Source organism: Lissotriton helveticus, chromosome 5_1 (genome assembly GCF_964261635.1).
Source record: "Lissotriton helveticus chromosome 5_1, aLisHel1.1, whole genome shotgun sequence".
Taxonomy (NCBI): domain Eukaryota; kingdom Metazoa; phylum Chordata; class Amphibia; order Caudata; family Salamandridae; genus Lissotriton; species Lissotriton helveticus.
Genome location: NC_136065.1, coordinates 2,039,946,883 through 2,039,971,842, shown reverse-complemented (window position 1 = coordinate 2,039,971,842; position 24,960 = coordinate 2,039,946,883). Strand labels below are relative to the sequence as shown.

Here is a 24,960-nt window from a genome sequence, read left to right as displayed (position 1 = left end):
AGTGCTTCTCTCATTGGCTGGGAGGGGAATTTGTAACAATTGACAATACAGGGGGTTGGGCCCCTATCACCAGGGATGGATTCAGAGCAAAGTAGTCCTGATCAAAACAGACTGTCATGTACCACCTTCAGAAGCAGGGCGATACCCACCCTCCCCCACTCTCATCAAAAGCCTGAGTGACATTTGTACCTTATTAATACTCGTCTAGCACCACTGAATACAGCAATCAGCAACTGAAAGGCAACTGAAAGGTTATTAGCTCTATTTTGCAAAATGCCTGTCGCTCTGTTGCTTCACTAATGCTACATATCTTTTAGTAACTTTTGATCAGTTGGGGTACAAAATAATTTAATTTTCTTAAAATCTGCAAATTATGCAGCAATGATTATATATATATATATATATATATATATATATATATATATATATATATATATATATATGTATTTCAAGGTGGCTCTTGGCCAAGGAAGGCACACACAGCGGGTGGAAATTATCCTAGTTTATTTGCATCAGAGGTCCACAATCACCGTCATTTCATCTGTTTGGCCGACGCGTTTCGATGCTGTTCACATCTTCTTCCTGGGCAGTGATGACAAAAAACGGCATTTCATTCCCAACCCACAGTGTGCTCCGATGTTTTGTGGGCACTGTGGTGCTTGGAATCTTATGGTGAAGTCACTTACCACCGTAAGACTGTGTAAAATATGGTGACAAAACGGAACTCACTATGAGTTAAAACTACGTATCCCAGAAACCATGAGCTACTAAGCGGACACACCCACCTCCAGTCACTACTAAAGCGGAAAGTGGGTTGGGAATGAAATGCCGTTTTTTGTCATCACTGCCCAGGAAGAAGATGTGAACAGCATCGAAACGCGTCGGCCAAACAGATGAAATGACGGTGATTGTGGACCTCTGATGCAAATAAACTAGGATAATTTCCACCCGCTGTGTGTGCCTTCCTTGGCCAAGAGCCACCTTGAAATACAAACATTTGCTGCGACTGCTCGTCGTATGGAGGAGCACCGCCTAGGAAAGGAGGAAGGAGCCGCTGGTGTCAGGAGCCGTGTCAACCAATGCAATTCTGGTCAATCGGCACAGCGGGATTGCAACACTGCGGAGGAACACAAAACATCGGAGCACACTGTGGTGCTTGGAATCTTATGGTGAAGTCACTTACCACCGTAAGACTGTGTAAAATATGGTGACAAAACGGAACTCACTATGAGTTAAAACTACGTATCCCAGAAACCATGAGCTACTAAGCGGACACACCCACCTCCAGTCACTACTAAAGCGGAAAGTGGGTTGGGAATGAAATGCCGTTTTTTGTCATCACTGCCCAGGAAGAAGATGTGAACAGCATCGAAACGCGTCGGCCAAACAGATGAAATGACGGTGATTGTGGACCTCTGATGCAAATAAACTAGGATAATTTCCACCCGCTGTGTGTGCCATCCTTGGCCAAGAGCCACCTTGAAATACAAACATTTGCTGCGACTGCTCGTCGTATGGAGGAGCACCGCCTAGGAAAGGAGGAAGGAGCCGCTGGTGTCAGGAGCCGTGTCAACCAATGCAATTCTGGTCAATCGGCACAGCGGGATTGCAACACTGCGGAGGAACACAAAACATCGGAGCACACTGTGGTGCTTGGAATCTTATGGTGAAGTCACTTACCACCGTAAGACTGTGTAAAATATGGTGACAAAACGGAACTCACTATGAGTTAAAACTACGTATCCCAGAAACCATGAGCTACTAAGCGGACACACCCACCTCCAGTCACTACTAAAGCGGAAAGTGGGTTGGGAATGAAATGCCGTTTTTTGTCATCACTGCCCAGGAAGAAGATGTGAACAGCATCGAAACGCGTCGGCCAAACAGATGAAATGACGGTGATTGTGGACCTCTGATGCAAATAAACTAGGATAATTTCCACCCGCTGTGTGTGCCTTCCTTGGCCAAGAGCCACCTTGAAATATATATATATATATATATATATATATATATATATGGGGGAAATCCATAGTAACACAAAAATGCTGCGGCCATAAAATCTCCAGCACACATTAAAAACTGAATTACTTCAAGTTGTCTTAGATTTACCAGTCAAGCACAATGATGCACACTAAGGTACATTATTTCCCTTTGGATCACACAATTGTTTATATAGGAAACTGTGATTTCATTGAGGTTTCCTTGTTTCACATTGTGCAATTCAAACAGTGGTACACCAAAGAACACTGCTTTGTTAAGTGTCTTTCAGGAGCTAGAGTAGGGCACTCTATTCAACAAATTTGACTTTTAAAATACTCGTGCTACAGGTTAAGTCATGCACTATAGAAGACTTTCTAGAAAAATGATTGTGTGATTATGGGGCATATGTATCATCCGTGTTTTTAGTCGCAAACGCTAAAAAATCGGAAAATGTGATGTATGATTAAAATCGCATTGCAAAATTAAGGAATCGCAAATTTGCGATTCCTTAATTTTGCGTCAGCCTTATGGGCCATATGTATCAACCTCCTGATTTGCGATTCTCAAATAGCGATTTTTTAGAAATCGCTATTTGAGAACTGCAAATAGGGATGTATGTAAAAAATCGCAAATTTGCGATTTCTTAATATTCCTTAATTGCGATTAGCAAATTGCAAATCGCAATTAAGGAATCCTTTCCCATTCATTTCTATGGGCCAGGAGGCCCATAGGAATGAATGGGAAGTTATTCTCAATTTGCGTCGCCAAATTGAGAATAATTTCAAGGGTGTCATAAGGACACCCCGATGCACCCCTGAAATGCCATAAAGTGCATTTGTGAAAGAAATCGCAAATTACCACCAACTTCAAGTTGGTGGTAATTTGCGATTTCTTAATGAGAATTTGCACAATTTGGGTCCTTCATACATAGCATTTAAGGAATAACAATTTGCGATTCCTTAAATGCTGAAGCAAAATTAAGTAATCGCAAATTTGCGATTCCTTAATTTTGCAATGCGATTTTAATCATACATCGCATTTTTGTGGCAAACGCGGCCTTTTTGCGAATCGCAGCGTTTGCGACTAAAAAACAGATGATACATATGCCCCTTAGTCTCAAAGGCAGCTCTCCACAGCACAAAGTTAAGTGTAAGTAAAAGTAAGGTACCATTCTTTCCTGTGATTGTCAGCACCCTAATGGAGGCAATTAATCATTATCAAACAATGATATTCCCTGGATCCCACAATTTTGCTCTTATTTATATATAAATGCATTTTTATATAGCGCAAACTTTACCCGAAGGTGTCAGAGCGCTTTACAATAGAACCAGTTACATTACATAAGGACTTCATAGTACATGAATAACATAACAGATACAAATAGATAAACTCTAAAATCACATAAGAATGGTAGTAAGTACACAAGTCTACTACAGATACTAGTGGTTAGATTTACATATAAACAAGTTGCAAATTCACTCAAGATTACATTTTAAGAGTTGAAGCAACTAGGGTTGGATTATTATATATTACGGGGCAGATTTACAAGCCTCTTGCGTCACTTATAGGCTGCTGTTGCGTTACTTTTGTGATGCAACAGCGGCGTAAAAAATGCTGCAAATTTATTACGTTACTCATCTAGGGAGATGTGTCACATTGTAAAGCCCTGCCTGACATAATACCTGTGTCAGGTATAATGTATGCATGGTAGGCGTTCTCACGCAGGAAAGCCTCGTAAACGTGACGCAGTGAAATCTACAAGATTTCACTGCGTGACTTTTAAGATGCCACTGCATCAAAACCTTAAGGCTGCTTGAAGCAGGCGTAAGGAGTGACGCAGTGTATTGGAAATAGGCCACAACATGCATTGCTGAAGTTGTGTTGTGCTTGCGACATAACGCCTGCTGGGGTTCTTGCGGTACACGGTCCGCCAAGCATTCAAGGTGCTGTTGCACTCACAGGCGGTGATCTTGGACCTGGAGGGATCCCCAAGCTGGTGATGGTCGAAGGGGTAGAAGGCCGGGTGGTGGTGGGCAAAGGTGGCGTGCTGGATCCCGAGGCTACTCTTGAGCTCATGCCACAAAGCCAGGCCTCCTGTGGGGCTCAAGCACCCACAGAGCCACTGGGTCCCGTCCTCCATGCCGCAGGGTCTGTCCTCGAGGCACCCCTGGGGGGGGGGGGGGCATCTCGCTACTCCATCACTCCTGCCGCTAGTCTCAGGCTCCAGGCCTCTCTTGGCAGCAGGCCTTTGTGCCTTTGGGTCTCGCCTGGCCGCGAGTCACAGCCCTCCTTCGACATCAGGATGGCCACACGCGTCTCTGTGGCCATCAGACGGTGACTGACAAAACCAGCTCTGTTCATTTCTCTGGACACAGCACTCAACACTGGGGAGTCCAGAGGGGTTCCATCGGAGCTCACCGGTGCTCCCTGGGCCTAATCGCCTGCAGGATGGCATCGGATGGGGGATTCCGGCAGGAGCTCACCCTGTGAGCTTCCCACCAGAGCACCAGAAGTCTTTAGTCGGTGTGACGTGCAGCTGAGCTGTAGATTCTCCTCCTACATTCCCTTATATGCTTTGCACTTGGCCTGCATTTTCAGTAGAAAAAGTACAAGCAGTTAGGCTCTCTGCTCAAGTTTTATTGTTCATTTTATCCTTTTTTAACGATGTACCATAGGTTAAAATGAAATCGGACATCTGATTCATCCGGCAACTATAGCAACACAAAGAAGCAAGCAAAGTTGCTGCCCTCCTCTGCATGAAAGGGACAGAGCAGAGCTGTGCGGTGTCTACAAAGAAATCACACATTTCTGCTCTCTCTATGCAAAGGTGCACTTTATGCAGCCTTGCACCAATGCAGGTACCCATGCGCCATAGTGCAAGAGTGTCTGCGTTGTGTTCAGGATAGTTGTTGTGCAGGACGGGGTGCCTTCTTGCAAAAAAAAAACTGTCCTCTAAGGCTATTTCTTCTATGTATGTGTGCTGCAGAATACAGCACTTATGCAAAGAGGAAAAAAATGAGGAGAAATGGAAATATTTCTCCTTATTACGGCAGCCTCCGTGAGGCGCCGGGTTTTGGCTTAAATCCATGTCGAGAGAAATTTTGTTGATAGGGATATGCATCAAAACCCATGGGTGGTGCCACATGAGGCAAATGCACCACCCACAGAACGCCTGCCTGATGCAAATTAGCACAAGGCAGCGCATTGAACTGCGTTACTTTGGGTTGCAAACCAACCCAAATCATGGTTTTCATTGGTTTTTAAATCTCTTCAGAAGCCTTCGGGTCGCGTCTGAGTTAAAAAAAAAATGAATGCAAACCTGAGGCAAAAGATTTTTGTATATCTGGGCCTATGTGCTTGAACAAATAAACATATTTGATGTTTGCCCCATGAAGAAGGGCATTGGTTGGGTACAGGGGAAAGATAACGAAGACCGCTCAAGTTAAAAGCACATGATCACGAGCAAGAGATTTGATGTTACCCTATCATACATCGTTATAAATGGATGATTAATTCTTATTTAGAAGTCATTAAATATTTCTTTTGACTCTGGGTGGCACCTAAAAGGATGGTGCAGTCAGATGATGGCACACGCCAGGGTCCTGGAGAATGATTGTAGGATATACACGAATTAGATGTAAGCTTTGCCACCAACGATCAATCTCTAGTTTAGAATTCAGTCATTGGCAATCAATCACAAAGCTCTATTTCTAAATCCAACCTTTTCCTCTCAAGCACTAAGCTCGGTTTCATACATCAACTTTTTCCAGCCCATCTAAAAGCTTGATTTCTCACTTGTAGTTTCCCGAGCCATTAAAACAAAGGGATTTGTTATGCGAAACACTGGAAGCAAATCAAGAATCTATTTCTTAATAAGTATTTGTGAAGCTAATTGGTTTTCTTTATTTCTAAGTTCCTGCTTTGTCAACCAATCATCATTTCTGTTTCTCACTTAAAGCTTTAACAGCCAATCATCATTTCTGTTTCTCACTTCAAGCATTAACAGACAATCATCATTTCTGTTTTTCACTTAAAGCTTTAACAGCCAATCATCATTCTGTTTCTCACTTCAAGCATTAACACCCAATCATCATTTCTGTTTCTCTAATAAAGCTTTGGCAGCCAATCATTTCTGTACCTCACTTAAAGCTTTGCAGCCAACTATGAAGCTCCATTTCGCACGTTAAGCTTTGACTGGCGTCCGTGAAGCTCCGTTTCTCGCATCAAGCATTTCCATGTCTAGTTTTTTTTAATTCAAGACGCTCTTTTTCTGAATTGTAGTTTTGCAGCCAGTCACATACCTCATGTAACAGTTTTTTCTCTTTCCAGGAGCAAACACCCCTCTTTCTCGCAGCCCGGGAGGGAAGCTACGAGACCACCAAGGTCCTTCTGGAGCACATGGCTAACCGCGACATACCAGATCACATGGGCCGCCTGCCACGAGATGTGGCTCGTGACCGCATGCATCAAGACATCATCTGCTTGCTGGATGACTACAGCGCTGCCATGCTGAGCCAGAGCGGTTCTGCTCCTGCCACCTCTCCCACTTCTAGCTGCTACCAGGCCCGCAACCAACTCCGAAAGAATCGTAAGCCATCAGCCAAAAGTCCTTCCTCTGGCATTGAGAGCGAGTCTCCGCACTCCGAAGCTGTTCCACTACCACGAAAAGTGCCTCCACCACAGATCGACCTCAACAACCCCTACTACGCGCACCCAGCTCCACTGAGGAGCCCAGTCCTGCACGCGCCCTCGTTCTGTGGCCTCCATCCCCTCGACACTCACTACTGCCACCCCGGCCACCCAGCGCAAGGGTTCATCAGCTTTGGGATGCCATGTGACCAGATGATGTCCGATGCCTGCCAGCAGTTCCTGGGCAGCAGAAGCAGCTCCTTTTCTGGCAGCCACTGGGCCAACCGGCCATGTGAGTGGGTGGCACTGGGCCAGCATAGGACGCGGGAGGCTACAGTTCCTCAGGGCTGTAGCCACCAGAGTGGACACTGCTACGGAGCTGCAGTGACTCCCACCCAGGGCAGTGGTTCTCACTGCTCTATGCCCAATGTAGCCTACGCGGGTGCCATGCCGCAGCAGCCAATTCACCACCTCGCCTGCCAACCACTGCATGAAGCCCCACAGCAGCCTCCAAGCATGCCACCAGTTTCCGAAGCTGCCTTTCCGCAGGCCAATCCCACCCAAGTTCAGAAATTAAATCTGGGCAGTCGCAAGCCATCCTTTGAAACTTCAAGAATACAAGAGAAAGGAGCAACCGGTGGGAGCCAGAGCCATCTCAAGGAGGGCAGCCTCTATTTGACTCCCCCATCGCAGCATGGGTACCCCTCCCCACCTGGTGCTGACCCCACCCCACCCTGCCGCTCCCACCACCCCTTTCTGACTCCCTCACCAGAGTCACGTGACCAGTGGTCCAGCTCCTCACCTCAATCAAACAAATCTGATTGGTCAGAAGGTGTACCCAGCCCCCTATCATTTACTGACGTGAAGTGAGGGGCAGGGCACAGACTTCTTCCTCCTGCGAATATACCTGGAGTGTAAAGACCTTGAAAGCTAGAGGAGACCATTTTATTCAGAGGAGAAGGTTCTATTAGCACCATATATTTTGGGGAACAGTGCAGTCCAGAAGCTCCTCTCACTGGACACCCCTTCTCTTGGCGATATTTAGAAGAACTTGTTGTGATCTTCTTGGTCCTTAAGTGGTTAGCAGCAAATTCAAATAAAGTTAACATATGTGTAAGGTTGTATTATGAGAGACGTTGAACATGGGAGTATGTCCTGCACTGGAAGGTGAGCAAAAGAAAGATGGCGCTAGTCAGTCACAAGAAGGTCTGGACTCAGGCAGGAGATCAAAGAGAAATTATTTAACAAATGGGGAAGGAAACTAGGAGTAAGCCAACAAAAGATGCACAGAGAACGAAACTATCGAAGGTGGAAGCATGACAAGAAAGGGTAAGGAGAAACAGCAATAAGACCAGACACTGTAAGGTCAACAAATGGGAAGGAGAACCAAGATTAAGTCTGATGAGTTGAAAAGAAAGTCAACAAATGGAAAGTGAGAACCAGGAATTAAACCAAAGAGGGTGTGTAAAAGTCAACAAATAGGGAAAGAGAGCCAGAAATAAAACAATAGATTTTGGTTGAAATATAACAAGTTTATAAAGAGAACAAAAAAATAGTCCAAGAGGAAAGGAAATAAAAAACAGAACGATTAAAATGAATAAGGCATAAAAAGCAACCAAAAACATGAAGAGAACTAGCAAAATGAGAGCGAACAAGGAGGAACCCAGGATTAATACCAACACTAGGGCAACGTGGACAAGCTAAAATCAACGAAGAAGAAAGAGTAAGAAACAGTTATGGCTGGAGTGGAGCAGGGCTCAAGCAGTAGAGACAGGAATTGGAGAGAAGTAGCAGAACCAGGAATAAGACAAACAGAAGGAGGGCACAGCTTGGACATGAGTAGTGAAAACAGGTTAAAAAACAAATAATGATGGGCAGAATTAAGACACCAGTGGGAGAACAACACAAAAGGAGAGACCGACCTACTACAAAATTATCAAAACCAGGCATAAGACTAAGGGGCTTGCAAAAGTCACAACAAAATCTGTAGAAACAGACATGTGACTCATAGCGAGAGAGCAGGAGCTAGGAACAGTATAAGCCAGAGAACCAACAAATTAGAAAAAAGGGAGAAATAGAGCCAAGAAAGGTACCTAGATTATTGGAGTAATATCAGCAGGGGCTTGGAAAGGATAATAATTTAAAAACAATAGAGGAAGGATTTGGGGCAATAATTTTTCCATGAGAAACACGAATAAAACCAATAAATGTAAAGCTAGAAACAAAAACATAGATATGGACAGCAGAGAGATAGCCCGACTCTAAAAGCGAGGAAGAAAATTAAGACAAAAGGCAGCAAGGGCACCATGGGGCAAAGAAAAGGGTGTAAAACAAGAAAATGGGCAACAGCTAGATACTCAACTAGAAAATGCAGGCCAGTGCCAGTGCCGCTGTGTCCATCAGGTGATAGTAGCCCCATCATAACAGCACTCGTTATGCCGCAGTCTCAAATGTCCCATATGAAAACCTAGACTGCCAAAACATTGTTTGCAAACACAAAGACTCTAAAATTTAGTCTGTGGGAGTTGGGTCACCAGAGGGAGGCCAAGGCATGCAATGAAAGATGGGTTTTATTGGAGTGGATTGAGAACACCGGTGAAAAACTGGGTGGATAAAGACGGTTGTGTCTAACCGAGTGAAGAATCCAGATCAACTGAGAATAAAATTGATTAACTGGGTGATCGAAACAAAAACTGGCTAAGATTTCAGAAATAAGACAGAGATGAAGAATGAGAGAGCCAAGAAACTGGAATGACATTAGAAACAAAACTGAAAGATGGAAGAATAGAGTCAGGAACCTAGAAGGAACATCAGGAACCAGGCTGATAGATGAAAGACGAGTGTCAAGAAACTAAGATGAACATCAGGAACAAGGCTGAGAGATGAAGGAATCAAGACAAAAGAGCTGAACAAACATCAGGAACTAGACTGAGAGAGATGGAATGCAAAAAGGAATGAGACTGGTAGATGGAGGGCGAGAGACTCCGAAATACAAGGGAATCAGGAATAAAAGCAACTTGAACTAATAGGAATCTACGTCATATAAAACGTTGTCTTGGGTATCGGTGCACTCTGGATGTAGTCTCAGGAGTATCTACGTATGGATCTGATCTCAGGAGTATCTCTACACGCGATGCTGCCTCCTGATTATATGTACTTGCTGGATACTATTGCAGGGGTTTCTGTGTATCATATGCGGAATATTTTGCATGATGACCAAGATATCTGGAGTAGTTGTGTGTGCCAGACGTTATCTCAGGAGTATCTGTGCATGATGAAAAAGAGTGTCGATGTGTTGGCCGGACATTGTCTCAGGAGTAACTGTGAACGCTGGGAAAGCATCTTGGTGCACAAACCGTGAATGAGATGACATCTGGTTCATTCCTCTTCAGCTTCAGCTTCCATCTGTGATATTGATACCTAGACTTTTGTGTATATGAAATTATATTATCTTTGCATTTACTCGTGTGTAGAGTTCGTTTGTTTTGAGTTTCGCTGTCAATCATGCAAGCTGTGTTGCAACAGAACATGTCCTGAGGATCTCAGTGACACCTGAGGGCTCTAGCACACCCCTTTGGTGTTCTGGGTGTGCTTTCCTGCACATATTGGTGTGTCTTGCTTATGATTTCAAGATTTTTTATTCTGAGGTGTCAGCCGGTAAGCTTCTGGATTAAAGAACATCACTTAATAAATGTGCATGCTGCATGCAACTCCAAGCACCAAATAACTCGACTGAGCTGTTGGGTTCCTACACCAGCCTGGGTCGCAACCAGCAAGAGAGGATGGTGGTCACACTTGTACTTCTGTCAATGAAATATGGGGGGGCGGCTGCAAAGAAGTAAACATTTGGCACTGCTAGAGCCACACCACCATCAGACTGGAAGCTAAGTGGAACAAGCATTTACAATGCAACGGTCTCGCCTTTGCAAAAGTTAGAGTTATTGGCATTGTGAATGACAACATTTTTATTTATGCGTTGGTTTTGAAAACAGATAAATAAATGGTATTGTCATTTACAATAGCAATAGCTTAATCTCTTGCAAATGCCACACACAAACACACAGACCCACACCCACACAGACCCACCCACACAGACCCACACAGAGCCCCACACACACACAGAGCCCCACACAGACACACAGAGCCACACACACACAGAGAGCCACACACACACACACACACACAGAGCCACACACACACAGAGCCCCACACAGACACAGAGCCACACACACAGAGCCACACACACAGAGAGCCACACACACACACATAGAGCCACCCACACTCAGAGCCACACACATACACACTCAGAGCCACACACACACACTCAGAGCCACACACAGAGAGCCACACACCCACAGAGAGCCACACACACAGAGCCACACACAGAGCCCCACACACAGAGCCCCACACACAAAGAGCCCCACACACACACAGAGCCCCCCACACACACAGAGCCCCCCACACACACACACAGCCACACACACACACACACACTGAGCCACACACACACACAGAGCCACACACACAGAGCCCCACACACAGAGACCCCCCACACACAAACAAAGCCCCCCCACACACACACACAGAACCCCCCCACACACACACAGAGCCTCACACACATAGAGCCCCACACACACAGAGAGCCACACACACACACACACAGAGAGCCACACACACAGTCTGGAATAGAAATGTTTGACAGGGACACGACGAGAATGGCATAACATTAGAGAAGATTGAAGTCAAAGGATGTAGGAGAACAAAGTGGAGAATAGGCATCAGCAGGGGTTGATGTATTCAAGACAGGCATACAGTGAGGCAGGTCATAGGATTGTACTATAAACAATGCAGGCAATAGTGTATGAATAGGGGAGGTGGCACAAGCAGAAAGAAAAGAAATGAAAAGGAGAACTTTTAAACAGATACTCCAAGGACGAAATGCGGCACACGTGGAATTTGGCAACATCAAGCAAACAGAGTAAGGAAGAGCATGCAGCACGTGCCTACTTCAAACACAACCCAATTCAACACTTTGAATTTGGAAACCAGGAAAAATCAATTACTAGGGCGCTCAACACTTTCAGGCTAAGTACACACAACCCAATTCAAAGCAATAAATCAGACCCTCAGTTTAAATGAAAAAAAAGTGTCATGAATCAATCCCGACTTATTACTGATATCGCATCCCATGCAAAGTAGCAGCAAGAAACTAGGAGCTGGTGGCACAATTAATAGAGTATAAAAGTGCCAACCCACTTTAGGCTTTTTAATAAGTCAGCAAGGTATTGACAAGAGTGCAAGCAAATGAAAATCAGGAACAGGGCAGCCATGATGAAATAAAATTAATGTGAGCAAACATCCAGTATCAATGATATCGGAACGTGAAAATATCAAGAACTTAATTAACCAAAGCATCGTCAGAACATTGTTTGTGTGTATCTAATACTCATTTCATATCATTCGACACTCACATGCACTAGAGCACAAACAATCCTTGGCATTATATATACAAATTGGGTATATTACAAAAAGTACTGCAATAATGAATGAAACATTTTCCTTTGGAAGTCTGTGAATCAGAATGAACATGCCACGGTGTCTATTCCAAGGCTGCACTGATTTGGCCGTATGTCGAATCAAATGGAGGTGTTATTGAAATACAGATTTGCGTTAATAAGCTGCGGTTTAAAATGAGCCAAGTACACGCTGCCACACTAAACGCAAAAAAATGTTTAAACAAAATAGGGCAGAAGAACGACACCTGAAGCTAACCTAATATTCAGCTCCAGTGTGCCCCCATCAATGGGGAAATCCCGGGCTGGGTCTCGAGCATGAAATTCTCGGATGCACATCCTCAAACACTCCCTACACTCTCTGCTCCATCAGGCTCTGCAACTTACAATGAAAGATCCCCTTGCAGATGAGCCGCCTCATTCCTCCAGTGCTCTCGTCCTCCCTGGCTCTGGGACGCTCCCTAGAGCGCACATGGCCGCTCACACCGCAGAAAGATCACTCGCAGACACCGGCCTAGACAGCCTCAGCCGACCACAGATCCAGCACTGAGCTTGGAGCCGGCGTCTTCCTTTCTCTTCCCTGCACTAGGTGTCGGAGCAGCCAATCAGCTGCAAGGTGACATCATCCCCGGGCAGCCAGTACCAGATGAAAGTTGAAGATTCTCCCATGAATATAAATCTGGTGCCAGCCCCAGCCTGTAACCATAATTCTTTGCTCTTTAGGTATGTTGTGCTGACAACGCCCCCTCCTACCGTCATTACCATCTAAGCATTCGAACGAGAAATGTTACCGCACGGTTAGCTGTACTCCACTTCTCGCATAAGAACAATCTAAAACAAGTCAGTACATTTTCTCAAGAAAAAAACATACCGCTATCTGGAGGCACTCGGGGCACTGGGTCAGAACCAACCCGCGGTTTGCAGCGCAAACATTAGGGGCGAGGTTAGGGGGCCAGAAGAATTGAGAAGGAAAAAAACAAGCGCTCACCATCTCTAAGACCCGTCCTTTTCAGACTGGGAGGCGTGTTTTTGACTGAGAACGTCACTAGGTAGAAAGAAAGTCAAAAACATGCCCCCAATTCGGGGGAATGATCCAAAGAATGACGTCACTGGGAACTCTTCTCCAATGGCTGGCCACCGTTTAGGAGGCCAGCTAATGGAGAAGAGGGGCGGGGCTTAACCTCGCTACTCAGTCATTAAATCACGCCAGCGAGCCTACGCATGTGCGTAGCCTACGCTAGCCGAGACCTAAAAAGCAAAAACCAATGCAGTTGGTCTTTTCCATCTATCCACCTAGGATCTAGAGCAACATCTCTGTATGGATCAGCACCGCCCCAACACTGCTTTTAGGAAAGAGTAGAAGATTCACATCTTTAAAGCACACTGCATCACAGTCCACAAACAAGATCCCACCCCATTACGCAATTACTTTATGCAAGACTATGAACCTGTACAGTGCTCTGCTGCCTTTTGTTTAGGTTGACGCTATAAAAACACCACATGTGTGCATACAGAAATCTTCATCTAAACTTAATATTGTCCATTTATGTAGAGTACACCACACACTGCAAGGAAAACAAAGAAAGCATTCTTGCTAAAGAAAGTGAAACCATTCTTCCCAGAGAGTGACTTCAGAACTGCTGTCCAAGCCCTCATACGCGCTTGCATGTGGGGGTAAAAATATCGTCCTCCATTGCCTCCCAGACTCGACACCGGTACCCCTTTAGGGCATCCTAAAACGCTGCAGCATGCTTCCTGAGAAACTAGGATCACATCGCCCTCAGAACACTATCCGACCGCATCCAAAAGAGTGCAAAAATGTTTTCCTAATGGAAAAACCTAAATATAGGGCAATAAGCCTTCTCTCTCCATGCACCCTAAATATTGAACAGTAAACCTGCCCTATATTCATCAGGGCCACCCCAAAGCTGGTCCAATTTAGGAAAGAGTTGAAGATGCACCTCTTTTCAGCATACTACATCACAGTGCATTAGCAGTCCAAAAACAGCCACTTCTCCTATTGCTTATTGACTTTATGCTTGTCTTTGACTTTGTACAGCGCTCAACTGCCTTTTTGGCTAGGGTCCTGCTATAGAACTGCCATATACATACATACCCCACGCATAATTGAGGGTGACTTCGTGTGGTAGTAGAGTACCCTTGGCTTCGACCTGTTCAAGTGCCAGATTTGGAGTGAGGTGTTTATGATTATCATTACTAGACTCCTGAGCCCCAGTTAAAAAAACTCATGAGGGGTAAATTTAAGGTTTTAAAACATCACCATGCAGCAAGTTAAAGTATCTAGGCAGTCTTAACTTCCTGACCAATGCGTGTGCACTCTTGGTTGTAGTACACTCTTCCCAGACCTTTCATCTCACACAAGAGACTGCACCAGCACCCCCAGCCACACCCCTCAGAAAGAATGGACCAAGCATAGATTTCACGCAGGCCGCCCCAGGCACCATCTTGGGAAGGTCATAGGCGACAGGCGACAGTGTTTTATCTTACCTGGTTGAGGGATTATGACAGATCCTGACCATTGGAAAGCTTGGGCACCAAACAAGAGAGGCTATAACTGTAAAACAAGTAACACAATCTCCAACAGGTCTATCAATCAGGGTGCACCTTTTGCACACATTCTCTTAATCAGACTGGCTCACAGCACCGATCCTCCCTCATTAGCAGCCCTCGCTACACAGCGTCATAGGGGGCCGGTAAAGCTGTGTCACCATTGACAGGACCAGATTCTAGGATGTTTGAGGTTTTTGAATTTGGTTTGATATTTTGATATTTATTGATTTGTATAGCGCTGAATCACCCATGAGGGTATCTCGGCGCTGGGGACGGAGGAACATCAGAACAGGAGGGAAGAAATTTAGAAGAGGTGAGTTTTTAACATCTTTCTAAATTGAATCAGATTGTGTCCTGAGCGTAACTGAGGAGGCAGGCTATTCCAGAATAGGGGGGCAAGATAATAAAATGCCTTTCCACCACTGCGAGCCTTTTTGATTCTGGGAATGGTAAGCAAATGTTTGGTGCTAGACCTGAGAGTTCGTGACGGGATATAGGAGGAGAGCTTGTTGGTGAGATACATGGGACCCTTGCCATTACGGGCTTTGTGAATAATACAGCCTATTTTGAACTTTACCCTTTTCTTTATGGGGAGCCAGTGAAGTTGATTGAGTAGGGGTCCAGAGGGTGTTCTAGATGGGGCATTGTTGGTGAGTCGGGCAGCAGTATTCTGCACTACCTGGAGTTTATTAATGGCACTTTCGTTGACCGAATACAGGAGGGCATTACAATAGTCTTCTGTTATGAGGAACTGTGGGTCAGTACATAAATCTAGTGCATATTATATTACTGTGCTATTATTGTCTTTGATAAGTCAGAAAGTAAGACGAGGCATCTGGAAAAGGATGGTCAGGCACATCATTTATAGTGAGTAGACACATCTTCAAAGCAGGTCTACAAAGAGTTCAAGTTCATGGTCCTGTGGAAGAAGGTTTTTCTCTTCTGAGTTCAGTGGTTCCGGGCCAAGCTACAAACAGATGGTGAAGCAACCACTTCACCTACATGAAGTGACGTTAAAAACCACCAAAGCATCCGCAGCAAGAAATTAAAGCAAAGGTTTCTTCAAAGCACTTTCTGAAGCGCTCACCAGGTGCTGACTGCATGGAAGGCTACTGAAAGCTTGCCACCCAATGAGGGTCACATAGGTTTTAATGATACCTTTCATGGTATCACAGGGGTGGAGAGTCATATTACTAGCTGGAGCTAAAGACTAAGCCCGGGCGATAAACTCCGCTCTACTCGTGGAGTTTGCACAGATTTCCGCACTCCGCGGAGCTCAGAGAGTTCCAAAAAACTCTGCTCCGCGGAGCTCGCAGAGTTTTTCCCTCGCTCACGTTTGTCAACTTCAAGTTGGTAAGCGAGGAAAATCCACATTCCGGCATGATTTTTCCTCATTTGCGATCGTCAACATCAAGTTGGCGAGCGTGGAAAATCAACCACCCGGTGGGATTTCTCAACGCAGGCGGTCAGATTTCAAATTGCGAGTGGTCGCATATACTTGCGACCGCTTGCATTGACAAACTGTCTGCTCACGTTGAGAAAGCTGCCACTCGAGTAAAAATCTACTCGAGCAGCAGACAGGAAGCAGCGTCCGCTTGCGCTGTGCATTGTGCTGTTCGCGATGACTGCACAGTGCAGACAAGAACCTGGCACTGAAAATCACTGCGAACAACATATATCCAATGCACTACGCCGCTTGCGGAGCTCTGGGTAGCATGGCAGAGGTTTTTTTGCACTTCGCAGAGTTCTGCGTAACTCCGCGAACTCCACCCAGGCTTACTAAAGACGCTTAGGGCCTCATTTATGGGGATTTGACGTAGGGCAGCGCATTAAATCATCTTGCTGCACTGCCCTACGTCAAAGTGAAAGGGCAAGGATGCACCGTATATATTTGTGCCTGTTTTGTTGGCAGGTTTGTTTTTGTGCAGGAAGCACACAGAGAAAAAAACTTTGCTACGCCTTACCTCAGGACGCGTAAGATTTTGGCTCTTACCCAGGTTTAGATTGTCTTGTAAATCTGGGGTAGCGTCATCTTGGGCCGCCCAAGCCAGTCATGCGCACTTTCCCATTTTCCATGCAGCCTGCATGAAGATCATGCCCATCCCTACAGCTCCTGGCTGAGCGCTGTGTCATGGCGCTCCAGACCAATCACAGCGCTGCATTGCAGAGTTGTGATAGGCTTAGGGGAGGGAGCCTGGCTGCCTGCTTCCTGTTCCTGGAAGCGGACTCAGGAGAGCAGGAGCACAGAAGACGCGGGACCCGGCCTCAAGGTACGTTTAAAAAAGAAATCCTAAAGCCCGCTACCCTCGGGCAACTCCCCCCGCAGCCCCGGTAACCCATCCCCCCACCCGCGAGCCATGTCAGTGGCCCCTAGGTGATACTCCGAAACCGGTCCCAGGTTGCTCTTTCCGCTGCAGGGAGGACTTGGCTTGGCAGTTTGGGCTGGACTGTTCTCATGGGGAGCAGAACCAAGACTGATTTGCATATGGGTGGGTCCAAACTGGGGGGGGCGTAGTGAGCAAAATAACAATGGATTAAACCCAGATCTTTGGGATTGGGATTGAATATTTGCGTTGTTTACGCCTTTCCGTCCATCATTTGTTCTTTTGCTCCAATAAATTGTGAGCAGTATGGAAGCTGATGCTAGGGTAACCAATGAAATACTTTTGAGAGTTGGATTGAGACACTTTAAGGAAGGTTATTTTTATTTTCGACAAAATGGCGCTGGGTTCTTTTGTTCCCCACTGAGACGCGCAGTAAAGTAGAGGCTGCTCAGTGTACCCGTAGATAATCTTCTGCTGAGACAATCTTACTCAGCCGTCAGTGAGCTCGATCACTCACAGACAAGGCGAACAGGCACCTCCCTGAAACAAGCAGGTCATTGTCTTACTTAGACCTGGCACATGATTTGAGATTCTTGTGTGGTGTGTATTTTAAAGTAGTATTATTATATTTATTTTACTTCAGATCTAATACTGTTATATATTAAATGAATGTACTTCTTTAATATACTATCACTTTTAAATTATCCTTCCCTGAATTTTAAAAATCCCTTATTAGCCTCCATCCAAACCATCCTTACTCAGAGCCCTAAAAACCTCTTACTACCCCATAACACTACCAAGTCCTAAACCCTTAAAAATTCTATTATCCTTAAATGCTACCCTTCCTTGAACATTAAAAACCCATACTACTGCTTAACGTTAAACTTCCCTAAACTCTAAAAGCTCCTTACTACAGCTTAACAACTACACTTCCCTGAACCCTTAATACCTCTTGCCCTTCCTTGCGGTGCTTAATTTGTTAAAGAACAGCTTCCGAGCCTAACGTTTTGCTCAGAAGTCGGCAGCCGACCCTTTTGTATGTCAGCGTGCGTGCCAATGACCAAAGCAGCATAGTCTAGACTCTCCCTGCTCCGTCATGTCACTCTTGCAGGATCCTGCTTTCTCCGTTTGTCATGTTTATCCTATCTTTCTTTTCCTCCTTCTTTTCCTCTTGTATGTTTTTCACTCTGTTGCTCTGGGTTGAAGCCTTGTGGGGGGGAAAGAAAGTGCTGGTCTTCAAAAACGAGTGTCCACTGGCTCAAATTAAGAATTGCTGCCGTGAACTCCAAAACCTGTTACTACTCCCTAATGCTACTTATCCCGAACCCTAAAAACCCTTTCTACCTCTTAAGGATACCTATCCCTGAACCCTAAAAAACAAAGGGGCTTATTTACAAGGCCCTTGCGCCACTGTTGCGTCTTTTTTAACATGAGAAAAGTGACACAAAAGTGGTGCAAGGGGCTCGTAAATCTGCCCCAAAAACCTTACTGCTGCCCACCCTTGAACCCTAATACTCCTAAACAGTACCCTTCCCTGAACACTAAAAAACTACTTAATGCTACTCTTACCTGGGCCCTATAAACCCTTTACTTCTCCTTAACACTACCCTTCCCTGAACCCTAAAAAACTCTTACTATCCCTTAATCCTACCTGTTCTTGAACATGTAAATATCTTATACTACCCTTCCTGAACATTAAAAACTCCTTACAACCAAGTGTCACTAACCTTCACTGAACCCCTTTACTACTGCCCTAAACCCTATGAACCCTTTACTATCCCTTAATGCTATAATTACCCCTTGATGGTACTAATCCCTGAACTCTACTTACCCTTTGCTGAACCTTAAAAAGCTCTTACTATCCATGTATGCTACCCTTCCCAGAACCCTAAAAGCCTGTAACAACCCCTTAATGTGACCCTTTCCCGAACCCTTCAAACTCCTTAACTTCCACTCTGGGACTCTGCCTGCTGAAAGCAGGGGGAATCTAAGGGAATTGGAATTACATTTCTGATCCCTGAATTAATTCCTTATTTGTTATTCAACCCTCAGGGTCCCACTTATGATCCCCTATCACCTCTCCCGTCCCCACCGCCATCAATGCCTCGCTTCCGGAACACTGAGGAGCAGTTACCGGGTGATATCAGTGATGTCGTTTATAAGGCCCTTAATGGCGATGATCAACACGAGAAACTTTACCTCTTTAGCCTCTTCCGTGCGGGGGTAATTCCCCCGCTCTGCTGGGGGCGTGCGCAGCGCCCCGGTGCTCATGACTAGCTCAGCTCGTCATGACCACACCTGTTCCCGTGGAAAGGTCAGCACAGCAGGGGAATTATCCCCGTGTGTGAGCGTTCCAGAGCGCCGGCGAGCCGTGCCTCAGCTCGTCATGAGCATGGATGAGGTTAAAGAGTTAGACATTTTTTAGGCCATCAGTGGAAGCTCTTTCGGGGCGACATTCTGCTCTTTTTTAAAAAACAATTTTTTTATAAATACCTTTATTGTTCCAGACAATCCGTGTTACATTCACACAGCATGTAGCCTACAACCCACAGGGGCCGGCTGCTTTGGTTGGTAAACAGGGAGTATTGGGCAAGATGACACAGCCGTTCAGCCGACAACCCGGGGGTCCGACGGCGTAGGTTAAGTAGAGCACACTGACGTAATACATCATCTAGCACGAGTATTAAGCAGGTCCATAGATTTTCCCATTTTCTACAATCAGTAATGTAGGCTAATCAGCGCGTTCACGACATTTGTGTTATCTGGGTAACAGCCTATATCCACAATGAGTGTGTAGTGACTTAAGTAAATGCGAGGTGCGGTGTGGATAGGTTACCGATGGATTGAAGACGCTGTGCGTGTGAGGACGCTATGAAATGAACGCTTGGATATGAGTACAGCTCACTAATGCAAGGAAGTGTGCTCCTGTCACCGGTGACGGCAGCGCATGTCCATTACAATTTAAGATAGAGATATTCGACAACCTAGCACTCATGGCGTCTCTAAGTGTTAACCATATGGGTGTATACAGCAGAGGCAGGTGGTTGCGCTCTCGCTGGGTCCCTCAGCGGCAGGGAGAGGAATCCATCCTCGCCGCAGGTTATAGTGTGCGTGTGCAGAGGATGAACAGATGGTGTCGCTTCGGGGTTGGATCATGTCGTCAGGCGTGTGTTATCCCGTAGCAGCATCACTGCGTGTGGGGTGTTGTCGTCCGCAGCAATATAGGGGTCGGTCGGGGAACTTGACCGATGCGTAAACAAAGGGAGATATAAACGCAACAGTGGAGTAACATCGGGGCGGGAGTGGGAAAGCGGCAGTGTTGTCAGCGTGTTATGCGATGAGAGGTCTGTAGTTAGAGGTCTCGGGGGGTGGGGGCAGTGAGCCTTCATTGGCAGTGGGGCATGTGGTGAGAGTGAACAGTAGGGGGGGGGAGCAAACACATGGTTGTGTGTGTAATGCAAGTCGGACGTGGCCATGGCAGGGGAGCAAAAAGCGAAAGCGCTAGTAATGACGTGGGTGCGGCGGCAGCCAGATGGGGTGTGGGGGGGGGAGGGGGAAGAGTCGAGGGTAGTGGTGGTCTGTAATGCCGTGTGTCAGTGCGGCAATAGCTAGTCACGGCATCTCAAGTCGCCTCATGTTCCCGGCAAGCCTGCTGAAAGGAATTGAGGAAAGTGTCCCAGGTCTGTGCAATAGGAAACTTCCGTAGGCCTGCCGTTTCCTCCCGGTGGAGCACTGCACTCTCCGCTCGCGCCCAGTTGATGAAGGATGCGTGCCAGTGTCGGGCGTGTGGGGGGGTAGTGGCTTTCCAATGTTTAGAAAGTAAGCGTTTGGCCGTGATGAGACCCATGTCCCAGAACCGTGTCGGTACCTTATTCAGCTTTGTGCGTTTGTAAAGTCCCAGTATGCAGGCTTCCCATGTGTGCGGCACATGCTCGTCAGTGCATTGTGTGAGCTTAGTTGTGACCTCTGCCCAGTACGATTGAATATCAGGGCAGTGCCAGAGCATATGGAGGAGATCTGCTCCCACTAGGGAACAGCGCTGGCAAGCGGTGTCTGCAAGGGAGAAGTACCTGTTAATTTTATCAGGGGTGAGGTAGGCCCGGTGTAAAATGTAAAGTTGTATGAGCTTAAAACGGGGGTTGCGTGGAATATTGGTCGGCCCCAGCAGTATCCTTTCCCACTCTTTGTCCATCCAGTCTCTGCCTCTGTCAGTTGCCCATCTCTCCCTCAAAGGCGTGAGAGAGGGTTGTGTATGTGTCAGCAGGGCCTGCGCCAGCCAGTGTATCACATGAGAACCGTTGCCCATGACGTGTAGATATTGCATGAATTGATGCATCGGGGGTTCCTCGGAGAGATCTCCCCAGGGGGCGGTCAGTGTGCGAACTATGGCCGCATGCAGTAGAAATTGTCCCGCAGGAAGGTCCGTGGTGTTGGCGAGGTCTTCAAAAGAGAGCAGCTCGCCGTCGGCATAGAGGTCACCCAGTGTTTCCACTCCCACCCTTGTCCAGCTGGCCAGCTGGGTCTCCGTCAATGCCCCTGTCGCCCCAGGGGTGCCCTGGAGAGGGAGCACCGGAGCATATGGTGTTGTGGTGCGAGTGAGTCGCAAGCAGCGGAGGAAGCACTTTTGTGCTACCGCCAGGTGGAGTTGTGAAGGGCAAGTGGGTCGAGCTAAGGGGTGGAACAAAGCGAAGATCTGCGCCTGGGTCCAGACAGTGTCGTCAGAGGCAGTATCCTCTAGATGTTTACCACTAAGCCATCCCGATACCCACTGTAGCTGCGCCACCAGGTAGTACAATTCCATGTTGGGAATCGCCAGGCCTCCTGAGGCAGTGGGCATATATAATTTGGTCAGCGCTACGCGGGGCCGGCTCGTGTTCCAGACGAGGCCACGAAGTAGCATCTGAATGTCTCGAAATACTTTAGTGGGGACATAAGTCGGAATATTGGAGAAGTAGTACAACAGTCGTGGCAGGACTATCATCTTGGTCAATGTCACTCGGCTGGGCACATTTAGGGGCAGGGTCTTCCAAAAGCCAATCTGGGCCCGTATGGAGGCGATTGCTCTCATCAGGTTCCCTTCTAGGATGTCCGCTGGATTTCGGTATATGTGGATTCCCAGATAGCGGAATGTGGTGGGGTACCATTGCAGCCGTGCACCGCCGAGGCGGATGTCGGATTCAGGTGTATCCGGGCTGAAGGAGTAAGCTCCCGATTTGGACCAATTGACCCTTAGACCCGACATTTCCTCGAAAACTTGGAAGATGTCAGTGAGAGAATCTGGGACTGCCGTTAGATCTCGGATGTATAGGAGCAGGTCGTCCGCATACAGCGAGACCACATGGAGACCGTCCGCCATTGGGATCCCCCACTCATCTCCCCGTGATCGGAGAATCGTGGCCAGAGGCTCCATAGCTAAGGAGAACAGCAGTGGCGAAAGGGGGCAGCCTTGCCTGGTGCCCCTGCGTATTCGGACAGCGTCAGAGATCAGTTTACCAGTGCGGACTCGGACTGTTGGTTTGCGGTAGAGCAGGTCCACCATGGCCTCATAGCCGCCTCCCAGGGCAAACCTCTGCAGCACCGCTCCCAGGTACGGCCACTCGACAGAGTCGAACGCCTTCTCCAGATCTAATATAAGGCACCCCGCTCGAGGCCAATGTTGAACAGCGTATTTCTGTACGCGGAACAGGCGGCGTATATTATGTGAGGTGTGGCGTGTGGGCACAAATCCATTCTGGTCACGGTGCACCAGTAGGGGGACCAGTGGTGCCAGTCTGCGGGCCAGTGTGGAAGCTAGTATTTTATAGTCCGTGTTCAGGAGGGCCAGGGGGGCGATAAGATCCCAGTCGCGTAGCATCCCTACCAGGTTTGGGTATAGATATCAAGGTGGCTTCGTTCAGTGTGGGAGAGAGAATGGAGTCCTCCGCTGCTGCGGTGTACATTTTTAGAAGCTTCGGCACTAGAATGTCTGAGCCAGCCTTGTAAAACTCAGCCGGTAACCCGTCCGGGCCAGGGGTTTTACCGTTAGATTAATTAAAGATGGCGTCACGAAGTTCCTCAGGTGTGAGGGGAGCTCCAAGCTCATCTCGCTGTGCAATAGTTAATTGTGACAACTGGAGGGGGGACAGGTATCCAACTATATCTGGGTGGGGATCGCGGAGCCTGGAGCGATACAAGGCGTCGTAATGTGTCGTAAACGCTTCGTGGATACAGCGTTGTGTGTATTGTAGGCCCATCCCATCCACATGTATCGCAGCTACCGGGGCTGTCAGGTCCTCCCGCGAAATCAACCACGCCAGTAGTTTGCCAGGTCTATCACTCAGGTGGTGTGTACGTGCCGAGTGAGCTGCGTAGTTAAGAACTCTCAATCTCTCCAAAAGGCGCGCATGTTCCGCCCGCGCCTCCGTCAGCGGGACAGCCGCGCCGCCCACCGCATCCTGCTCTCTATCGAGCAGGTCGGTCTCCAATCTTGTTAAATCGCCCTCCAGTTGGCGCTGCATGTGCCCGAGTGCCCAGGCAGTGGCCCCGAGTCACTGCTTTGAAAGCGTCCCATTCAATCTGGGGAGAGGACGCTGTGTTCTTATTTTCCTCAAAATATTGGGCCATCTGCGTGAGCAGGGAGTCGCGAAAGGCTGCATCCAGCAGCAGTGCTGGTAGGAGTCTCCAGGTGGGGACGGGTGGGTGCGGGCGTTCCCAGGCAATGGCCAGGAAGTGTGGGTTGTGGTCCGAGTGTGTACGGCCCATGTAGCGTGTGTCTGTGACAAGTGGGAGGAGGTCGGTGGACACCATGAATCTGTCGAGGCGCACGTGTAGGTTGTGTGTGCCAGAGTGGTAGGAGTATACTCGCGTTGCGGGGTTGCGAACCCTGCCAGGCATCATGTAAATCCCACTGTGCAGCCCAGCCTAGCAGCGCCCTCGTGATGCCATGTGTTGGTGCATTGGGTGGGGGCGGGAAAAAGCGGTCAAGTGTTGTGTCTAATACACAATTGTAGTCGCCACCCAGTATCCATGGGGCCGCATGCCAGGCCACCAGTGTCGTAGAGAGGCGCGCAAAAAAACTGCCCTGGTCCGTGTTTGGGGAGTACAGAGACGCGAGTATCACCTGCTGTCCGTCGAGCCTGCCCCCGGCCGCCACATACCTACCCTCAGGGTCTATGTGTGTGTGTCCATAACCACCCAGGGGGTCCCAGGCCGAACCCACAATAGGGTGCCCCGTGCATACGAGGAATAGGTCATGGCTTAGAGCTGCCCACACCACCTACGGTGCAAAGCGCGCACTTCCACAGTGTTTAGGTGTGTTTCCTGGAGCAGCGCTATGTTGATATTGTGTCGCTTAAGGTAGGAATATATCTGATAGCGCCTAGCTGGTGTGTGCATGCCCCTGACATTCCAGGTACAGATCTTGATTTCAGCCATATTTACCACTCGTGTAGGTCTTCTTCCCACCCGTTCGGGCCCGCCCTGCATGTTGAGTACCCTGTGAGCCACTCGCCTCCACCCCAGTTCCCAGCCCACAACCAGACATCATCACAATTCCGGAGCACTCCCGCAGATACACAAGGAGAAAAAATAAAAAGGGGGGGGGGGGGGAGGGAGGGTATAAAAAGCCAAGATAAGGCAACATTGTAGGTAATACCAAAAGGTCGGCTAAACAACATGTCGCCGTCCAAACTCTCAAATGAGCTATAGTAAACTATACAGTTCTAGGGGGGGCGATCAGTTTTCGCAATTAAAGTCCGATGAACAATAATGTCTACAAAGAAATGGTGCTGCCTCTCCCGGGCCAAAGAAGAGAGGCCGTGCCAGACAAGCAGCCCCGGGGTCCATCTTCCCCAAACATTGCAAGTTATGTATTAGGAGGGGGGAAGGGAGGACACACACAAGCCAATGGGCAACATATCCAGAGCCCGTGAAAGGATCCTGCTCTCAGGGGGGTCAAATAAAGG

General features: G+C 47.4%; 1 protein-coding gene across 1 annotated transcript in view; it reads left to right on the top strand.

Annotated features, from left to right (window-relative positions):
* Positions 1-10,071, top strand: part of NOTCH4 (notch receptor 4) — a 435,421-nt gene extending 425,350 nt beyond the window's left edge. Inside the window, exon 34 of the mRNA XM_078645863.1 lies at positions 6,310-10,071. Coding sequence (XP_078501989.1) covers positions 6,310-7,479 — 1,170 coding nt within the window. The 3' untranslated portion in view covers positions 7,480-10,071. The remainder of the gene's footprint in view (positions 1-6,309) is intronic.
* The last annotated feature ends 14,889 nt before the right edge of the window (positions 10,072-24,960 follow it).